The following is a 10,000-nucleotide window of genomic DNA, read 5'->3' as shown; positions in this document are numbered from 1 at the left end:
GATTGCAGTGTATCTAAGTGATATGGACCATAATTTATAGAATCTCATATATAACTCAGGGAAAATAGAAATTCTTGTCCGGTGATAAAAGTAAAGTATGTTTCGAGAAAGAGGTAAGAATATAGATCCCAGAACCACACTGCTAGAGTTCAAATCCTGGGCTTGACTGTTTAGTAGCAGTATGAGTTGGGCAAGACACTTAGCTTCCTAGCTTCAATGGCCTCATCTGTGAAATCTGAAAAATAGCAGTCCTTTTTTCCTTTTCTCATAGGTTTGTTTTGAAGATTGAAAGCTTTAAAATAGATCAAGCATGTAGAATAGTGCCTAGCACTGTTATTGAACACACACTATATAAATGCTGTAGCAACTAGTATATGAAATACCATTTTACCCGTTCTTATGCAACATTAATGAATTCTTAATCTATGTAATTATAGAAAAATAATGTTTAAATAAGTGGGTACTTAAATACTACCCATCTATTTCTTCCACTGGTCTGAGTGAACATTTTTTCATAAGACTCTGTCTGCAGCCTTTTTGTTGCTGATATTGAAATCAGCAGCCAGTTCAAATATACACATATACAACCCAGGACAGCATGGTTTCTAACTTAATTCATACTTAATTAATCTGCCTTTATTTATTTTATCTATTTTTTTGCAGGCAGATACCAGCTACTAATAGGGAATAAGGCTTATTGTTCATTTTGGGAGTGATACAAATATCCGTGTGTTCATATTATAGTAATAACAATTAATAGTATTTAGCCAAGGAAGTAAAACATTTTCCTTCTTGGGAATATTTGAAACAGGTGCAAAGGAGTTAAAGACAAAACCTTCTTTTAAATGATAGCATTTATTTTATTTATTATCCATGCTTTCTGGGCCATTTTTTATTTTTATTGTTGTCTATATAAGTAACGTGGCTACTGCTATAACTGAGGTATGTATGAATAGATATAATTAGTTGTGCTTCATTCCTATAATATTTTTGTGAGCTTCTAGAAAGAATACTTTCTATCTTCACAGTAAACATGGTAATATTGTGATTAAATAAGTGTGCAAAACTTGAGTGAGTGATGTTTGTTACTGAACAGTATTAGTATACAAGTACTTTGACATTTTATACAATGATTTTTAAATTTATCCTTATTGTTGAAAGTATTATGAATGTTCCCTTCTTCCTATTGACCCCCTCCACCTCCCACATCCGCCCCCCTCCAGGCCTTCACCACACTATTGTCTGTGTCCCTGGGTTATGCATACAAATTCTTTGTTTAATCTCTCCCTACCCACCTCAGCCTTCCCTCTGAGATTTTGCCCAACCTATTGTCAGATAAACACAGGGTAGTAAAAGAAATTTTGCCATTCATGGAATAGCTCTTACTGTTTTTAACCGTCTAAGACTAATAGTTGAACTGAAGCCTTTGACTTTGGTTTCTTACTCAAGCAACAACTTCATGTAATTATATTTGTCATCCCATGCTTCTTGAGTGAACTAAATGTTCAGGGCCCAATCCTTTTTGGCCATAATTTTTAAAAACACAACCATCAGCCGAAACCAGTTTTGCTCAGTGGATAGAGCGTCGGCCTGCAGACTGAAAGGTCCCAGGTTCGATTCCGGTCAAGGACATGTACCTTGGTTGTGGGCACATCCCCAGTAGGGGATGTGCAAGAGGCAGCTGATCGATGATTCTCTCTCATCGATGTTTCTAACTCTCTATCCCTCTCTTCCTCTCTGTAACAAATCAATAAAATATATTTAAAAACAAACAAAAAAACAAACAAACAAAAAACACAACCATCAAATGTTGACTTGCTCAGAGCAATTTTTCTATTTTTTTCCTTGAGAGGTATAGAATCTATTTACTCCTTGTAGATATGAAGATCAACTATTTTATCCAATTTATCTGGGACACAACATGTGTAACTAGTGTATCATTTTCAAAAGGAAGAAGTGGGTATCTTCTTCCCCCTTAATCCTTATGATAGGGTCACTCTAATAGAACCTCAACTAGATTTGTTTTCAGAGGAGACAGATGCATCACATTTCAGTGTTGCTTTATCACCCAGACCAACCAAATATTCTGTATACCAGTCTGTTGCAACACTAGCTAGGTTATGATCCAGCTGTGTGGGCCATGGGAAATTCCCTGTCTCTTGAAGTAAATTCACTTTGCCTTCCGGAAATTATGTTCAAATGTTCTTTCTAATGGTAGGTCAATTTCTGACTTTCATGGGAGTCAGACAGACAGAACTGATTCATAGCTGAGGTCTAGGTGGGTAAATTTGGGCAAGTTACTTAAGCTCTTTAAGCCACAGTTTTCTCATCTGTGAAATGGGGATGATGATGGCACATTCCAGAGTTCATTGAGAGGATTAAGTAACATAGCATATGTGAAATACCAAAGATGGCACCTTGCTCGAAACAGGCCCTCAGCATGGTTATTTTCTGGAAATTTCTCTCTTTGTACTAATTAATTTTATCCATTTGAACCAGACAGAAGTCTGCATTTCTTTCCAACTTAACTTCCCTGTCTTCCTGTCTCCTTTTAGCTGCTCCTCAAATTACATTATTTGGTGGTTTTATTCACCAAAGAAAAGGCATAGAGTTTGTTTCTCTTGAAGAGTGATGCCTAGAAGAAACACAGTGTTTTAGAGGTAGTCTGGTCAGTATAAAATGAAGCAGGACCATCAACAAGAAGAATGTAAAAATATTATCCATGATTTCGGACATGTGTTTCTCTTCTCTTCTCTTCTCTTCTCTTCTCTTCTCTTCTCTTCTCTTCTCTTCTCTTCTCTTCTCTTCTCTTCTCTTCTCTTCTCTTCTCTTCTCTTCTCTTCTCTTCTCTTCTCTTCTCTTCTCTTCTCTTCTCTTCTCTTCTCTTCTCTTCTCTTCTCTTCTCTTCTCTTCTCTTCTCTTCTCTTCTCTTCTCTTCTCTTCTCTTCTCTTCTCTTCTCTTCTCTTCTCTTCTCTTCTCTTCTCTTCTCTTCTCTTCTCTTCTCTTCTCTTCTCTTCTCTTCTCTTCCTTCCTTCCTTCCTTCCTTCCTTCCTTCCTTCCTTCTTTCCTTCCTTCTTTCTCTCTCCCCCCCCCCCCCCCGCAACTTTCTACACATAGAGTAGAAGTCATTGAAGTCATTTGGGTGAATTCTGCTTTGTGTTAAGGCACTGTCACAATCTTTGCTTCTTTTTTACCTGATTTTTCTCAAAGTCCTTAATTTTTTTTAATGTCATAGTCCTTATTTTCTAAAGATGTGCTTTTAACTTTCAGTCATGCTCATTTTCTGTTTGAAAAAAAAAGGTGATCTGGCAATGGAAATGTAATTTAAATAAAGTAAATGCATGCCTGAAGATATACTTATTGCTGAAGTAGTTTAATTTGATCTTGAATATTTTGAAATCTTTCAATTGTCTCTTAGTAGACAGAGACACAGGTTATTCGATTGACTATAAGATTATCCATATAATTCTCATTCCATTCTGAAGTAAAATTATTAAAATTATTAAGCATTTTATATATAACAAGTTCCTATATGTAGATAAATATGAATAAGTGTGTTTATTTTATCCATTCTGGTGATCATTGGCATTTATTTATATTGAAAGAGTAAAATATGTAAAAATCATTCTTTTTTATTTTTTTACCTGAATAACTATGCAATTTGAGGCTTTCTCTTTTCAAAATGAAATAATCTAAGATATTTTGTCAGAACATTTTTCTTTACATTATTATTATAATTGAATTTAATCAGAGTTTTTCAGTGGGACTACCAAAAAGCTCTAAATATGTCTGTGCCTTATAGTTCTGAACTTAACCTACAAATTGGCATTAAGAGACTTGTAAAATTCATATATTGGGTCTGCATAGTGTTAATCTTTGAAACTTATTTCCCCCCAAAGGTTTATAAACAGTATTGACAAATATATTGCACACTTCAATTTTGACATGGTCATCATGTGGGATGGAGGTTTGAAAGGTTTAAATAAACATCTAAATTGAATCTGTTAGATATTTCACAACAAGAATCCTGTTAGTCACTGGGATCACTTTATTTTTATTGAGACTTTTCCAAAGAACAATAATATGCTTCTCTTCTAAAGAACTAAATCAACTAGGCTGTTGCCTAGTTCACCCTGATATCATCTCTTTTCTGCCATTAGTAGGTAGAGTTCTCATTTTAAAGAGTCACACCTATTCTCAATCATTAATATTTTATTTTTCTAAAGTAGCACTCTCTATATAGAGCCCATATAATTTGGGACTCTTATTGATGAGCCCGTTGCTGACATTGTCTGTTACTGTCAAGGATTATCAATTGGAGCTAGTCTAGTTTGTTTTTCATACACACTTCCTATTTCAAGTTAAAAATAATGGATGTCAATTTTTGTAATTTATTATTTGTTAATAAATGCTTAACATCAGCCATGGCCAGATTCTGTCAGGATTGATAAGACAAGGCCATTTTCTTTCAGTCAATAAGATTATCATAGATACAGATTATGCTTTTATGGAGTAATATATGCTGTAATAGTACTTTATAATAATAGTACTGTAATAGTAAGTGTGGTGGAAATACAATTAAGGAGAAAGTAAGTTTCATGGTTTGTCATGTAACATTCTTCCTAATCAGTAGTGCGAAGCAGAAATAATTGTTGAAGATGCGTGTGGGGAAAAATAAATATGTGAAAACAATTAAGTCTCTGAGAAAAGGTTTTAGAAACAACTACTCTTCTTCTTTAGAATGATGATTTTTTTTAAGCAGATAATGAGGACATTATCTTTTTAGTTGGAATTATTCCTTGTTTGAATTAATATTTAATTTTTCCTACATAATTAATTTTTGTTAATGCTAAACATCTCTAATTTAAATTTAGAGATGCCTGATTTCTTTTTATAGGGGTCAAATCACACTGTAGTCTTAAAAAGATGTGATTATGAGCAACACTCTTCAAAAATACATAGGTGTGATTTGGAGCATTTAATTGATTTGTTGGTTTATTAAAAATTATTGAAAATTGACCACGTGCTAGGTAGTTTATGAAATGAAGAACAAAAAGAGATGGACTTTGCTATCACGGAGCTCATTGTCTAATCATAAAGTCCCTTGAGCATAAAAGGTCATTGTGATTTTTTTTCTGTTGCAATATTAATTCAGAAATATGTACCTAGATAAGTAGCAATAAGTCCCATTTTGTATAGAGTATCTCCAGAGTAAAAGAAAGTTATATGTCAAGTTCTTTTTTAAAATCCAAGCATTTTTTTCCCATTTCTTTTTTGCTGACAAAATTCTTCCCTGAAATGAATACTCCATAAAGGTTCTGTACCTTTTTAAATTCAAATATTTTTTAAAATGTGGGTGTCTAGGTTGATAGCTATGATAATAGTATCCATCTCACCTCATGCTTGCAATAGGAGAAGATAGTAAATGAAATTTAAAACTTTGAAATTAGGTCCCCATGCCAGACCATGATAACATTGAGTATGGAATTGTCAGTTTGATATTTTCTTGGTTCATGATGATTTTATGCAGCTGTTACTTAGTTGACACTCATTCTAAGTTGAGTGTTGAAACAAGCAATACATTGGATTAGGTATACCCCAAATGTATGGTGTGGGGTTGTTTTGTGATATGTAGATCTGGTGTTATTTTCCTCCATGTGATACTTGTTTAATAAGAGATTGTGCCAGTAGTAATTAGATGGCTGTTTTTCAAACTTTTTTTCTTAAGCAGCCTCAAACCAAACACAGGTGAACCCCGTGTTGGTTGTAAAGAAGCCAGAATCCCATCTGCTATTCCCTCTGGCATTCTCCCCACTCACCCCTCTAAGCACCCAAACCCAGAGCAGCCCCATGTGGTAACATCACTGATGGGGAGGGGCAGGGAGGCCCCAGGCTTCCGGTGTCAGCATTTCAAATTAACACTATACACTGGCCTTCCTGAAAAAATATGTTTTCCTTATTGTAAGATAAAAGAAATAACTTTCATTACAGCTTTTAACTTTATTCAACCGATAGGCATATAAAAAATTGAAGCCCATCTTATCACTGAATTGCTTATGAATTCAAAGTAAAACAAGATCAGAATATAACTGGCAAACTATATTGCTACCATTGTAGATTTGCTGCTTTCTCTCTTTTGTTTTTTTAATAAATGTTTTTAAAAATAATATTGTATTTCCATTAAAGTAGATAAAATATTTTAGGAAGAATATCCTCAATCAGAGTTGAGCAGTTATGTATGAGCCTGATTTGAGGATATTCTGCTTTACAATTAATCTTACCTTTCATGAAAACAATAGACCATGTGGTGTGTATACCTATAAAATATATAATTTAGTACATTTATCTCATATTAAACTATAATTTTTTTAAATAGGTGATAGTAGTAATTTGATATCTGTGGCATTTATGTTTCTAATGTTGTCGATTTTAACATTGTGTTTTCTCTTTTTCTCTTCCTTCCCTCCTGCCCCCCCTCCTATCAACAGTCCTGGTACCTGGGCTAGTTTGGTTCCTTTCCAAGTATCAAACAGGACACCCATCCTACCGGCAAATGTCCAAAATTACGGTTTGAACATAATTGGAGAACCTTTCCTTCAAGCAGAAACGAGCAACTGAGGGAGAGAATGAAATACAACAGCAGCTTACGAAATTAAAAAAAAAAAAAAAAGAAAGAAAAGAAAAATGGAAAGGAGGAAGACTGGACAAAATAAAAACGAAACAAAAAGGGAGGAAGGAAGGAAACGGAAGAAAGAAGATATTAGACCAGCAATTGCAGCACTTACAATCACTAATTCCCTTAAGGTTGAAACTGTAAAAAAAAAAAAGGGTCGATGATATTTCACTGATGGTAGATCGCAGCCCCTGCAACGCGTAGCCTTTGTTACATGAAGTCCGCTGGGAAATAGATGTTCTGTCTCTATGACAATATATTTTAACTGACTTTCTAGATGCCTTAATATTTGCATGATAAGCTAGTTTTCTTGGTTTAGTAATCTTGTTGTTTACGCATGGAATCACTATTCCTGGTTATTTCACCAACGAAGGCTAGGAGGCGGCATCAGAGGTGCTGGGTGTCGGAGCCATGAGCCAGCCATTTTATAAGCACTCTGATTTCTAAAAGTTAAAAGAATATATGGAATCTCTGTAGCCTTTAGTTATCAGTACAGATTTATTAAATTTTGGCCCTTAACCCAGCCTTTTCCAGTGTTTAACCCAGTTTGAAATCTTAAAAAAGGAAAAAAAAGGAAAAAAAAAAAGGAAAAAAAAGGAAAAAGAAAAAAAAAAAAACCAGTTTGAACACAAAGGCTCTATGGAAGAAATGCCTCTATGTAGGTGAAGTGTTATCTCTGCATGCAACAGTAAAAAATTAATATAATATTTTGCCCACAAAAGAAACACTTAACAGAGGCAAGTGCAATTTATAAATTTATATCTAAAGGGGAATCATGATTATAAGTCCTTCAACCCTTGGACTCTAAATTGAGGGGATTAAAAAAAAAAAGAATTTACAATAATTTTGAGCGAATTTATTTTCCCCTCAGTTTTTGAGGGCATGGAAAAAAAAATGCATTAAATCAAGACAAATCATGTGCTTGAGGAAAAAAAAATTAATGGAAACACAGCACTTATGTTGGTTTAGCTGCAGCCTCCTCGGAGGTAGAATTTATTTATTTAAAAATTACTGGTTGCATCAAGAACCCATAGGGTGTACAAAAGGTTCTATAAAATCTGCATCACAGAGACAGAGGCAGGCAAATCCATGTCACAAGGGTAAAGCTTACAGTTTACAAACTGGGACCGCCAGGGTGTAGGATATAGAAACGCACTCTTGAGAGAACACGTGTGATCAGGGTGCTGAATACTTGCATGGTGCTTTCAGACATTAGCCTTGTTCAACGAACTTCTTGTATTGACAGATCTGTAGTGTGCATGGGCAGACACATTTTTGCCTCTATGTCTCTTAAAATTTTAATTAAAAATACTCTTTCCAGTAATCCTAATTTGCACGAAGATATAATGTCCACATTACGTGCCTTGCCTTGAAATCTAAAAGACAAAAAAGAAAAAAAAAAACACAAAAAAAACACGAAAAAGTGACATCACTACACTTGTTTTGCTGCATTTATTATCATTTTAAATCTTTACCATTTTTATGACAAAATATTTTGTACTCCAGACGAAGAAAAATGTGTGACATCATGGATTTTTTAGACAGTTATACCTTTATCTCACATTTATAAAGCATATCATGGCTGTGTATAGTTGCCGCTTAAAAATTGTAATCGACCAGCAATATTTTCAGTATTTTTGGTGTTTTTTCTATTAACCTTTCATGTTTTTCATCTTCCAATTAATATTTGGGGGGAGGGGTTTCAAATTTATACGAATTATGCAATACCAAGTTTTGCCTATGTAGGTAGTGCTTTTAGCTGTATTGGTTATTATAGGTAAGTACACAGATTTAAAAAAAAAATAATGTATGCTTTTTTTTTGTTTTGTTTTGTTTTGTTTGTTTTAATTGACCAAAGTGGGTACTGCTATTTTTGCAGTGTGATGAGGTCCTTTTGTGTACTGAGAGATGGACAGAGGATTTTTTTTTTAAGATACATATATAAATATATATATATTCTGGGGCGGGTGGGAGGATTTTTAACACTTTACAGTGTAGCTGTGAAGCAGTGCACCCTGAGATGGGCCTGGGCTGCAAAGCGACTGTTCTGCCTACTGTGACGAACTTCAACTTACACAGGTTCCCCCTCCTCTAACTTCCCACCTGGGGTGCAAGCTGGACTCATCTCTGGTCTCCCTAACAACACAACGAGTAAGAGCAAGTGAACACAACAGTTCTCCTGGAGGCAGACTTGGCTTAAACAAACTGTAATTTCTCTTTCTCCTTTCTTCTTCTTCTTCTCTTCCTCCTCCTCCTCCTCCTCCTCCTTTTTTCTTCTTTCTTCTTTCTTCTTCCTTCTCTCTCTCTCTCTCTCTCTCTCTTTTTTTTTTTGTGTGTGTGGTGGTAGTAGTTTCTCTTGAGTTTTAGATCCACAGTGGAGAGTGAGCCTGTCTCATAATTGGCAAGGTTATTTGTTGAAATATCCACAGAGCAGATATGTCACATTTTGGGGGTTTAATAAGTCCGCATATTTCCTCATACAAAACAAGTCATTGTGGCTGCAGGGAATGCTCCCATAGCCTTTCCCCTCCAATTCTTCCCATTTCTTCGTTTCATAAACAATGGGATAGGATTCGCCTGTGGCTCACCTATCGCTTCACCTGGATGGCGGTGTGCTGGAATTTTCTTTTTTAGACATCCAGAAGGTGGCTATTATTAAATGTATTTGGACTGACAGTTTTAAAAATCAAAGTTCACTTCTTAAGGAACAAAAAAATAAATCTTGTCAAGTTTTCATTTTACATGCTCTTTGAAACTGAGAGCCAGAGCAGAAGAGAAATGGAGAATTTTAAGGATTAACCTTCCTGTGGATGCATGAAGCCCATTAGTTGCTGATGGGATTTTTTTTTAACGGATGGTCCCTCAAACTTATTTTTTTTTAAATTTTATTTCCTTTCCCCTGTGGCACCGAGGGTGAATAGAGACTGGTTTCATTTTTATTTCCCTCCTCGCCCAGTCCCATGGAGGCAGTCCATTACTTGAAGGAAAATCTCTTAGAATTAGTGACGCAGGATGGGCTGTTTTGAGGAGTCCCTTTCTCCAGGCCACAGTCCAATACAATAAATTGCCATTGTTCCCACAGCATATCATTTAATAATGAATACTTGGGAACAGTGCTCATGGGCCTGAGGGTTGTATCGGTAGCCCACGTGCTGAATAGCACAGTGGGATCCCAGCAGCGCACAGTCCGAAGTAAGTCCAGCCATTTCTGTGGTACTTGCCCTGCTCCATCCCAGCCAAGTTCTCCATGTATCCTAGACCTGTTCGGTGGACACGTCCACCTGCCAGGACACGCAGTCTCTTTCCAGAGCAGACTCGCTCTCTTC

General features: G+C 35.5%; 1 protein-coding gene across 7 annotated transcripts in view; it reads left to right on the top strand.

Moving 5' to 3' along the window:
* Positions 1-10,000, top strand: part of NFIB (nuclear factor I B) — a 230,207-nt gene that overhangs the window by 216,949 nt on the left and 3,258 nt on the right. For all 7 annotated transcript variants that reach the window (XM_084898249.1, XM_084898250.1, XM_084898253.1 and 4 more), the window contains one exon: positions 6,490-10,000. This exon is cut by the window's right edge and continues 3,258 nt beyond it. In XM_084898249.1, coding sequence (XP_084754375.1) covers positions 6,490-6,619 — 130 coding nt within the window. In that variant the 3' untranslated portion in view covers positions 6,620-10,000. The remainder of the gene's footprint in view (positions 1-6,489) is intronic.

Source organism: Pipistrellus hanaki (genome assembly GCF_964339955.1).
Source record: "Pipistrellus hanaki genome assembly, chromosome: 11".
Classification (NCBI taxonomy): Eukaryota; Metazoa; Chordata; class Mammalia; order Chiroptera; family Vespertilionidae; genus Pipistrellus; species Pipistrellus hanaki.
Note: the sequence above shows the minus strand (reverse complement) of the source record. Positions and strands in the feature narration are given on the sequence as shown.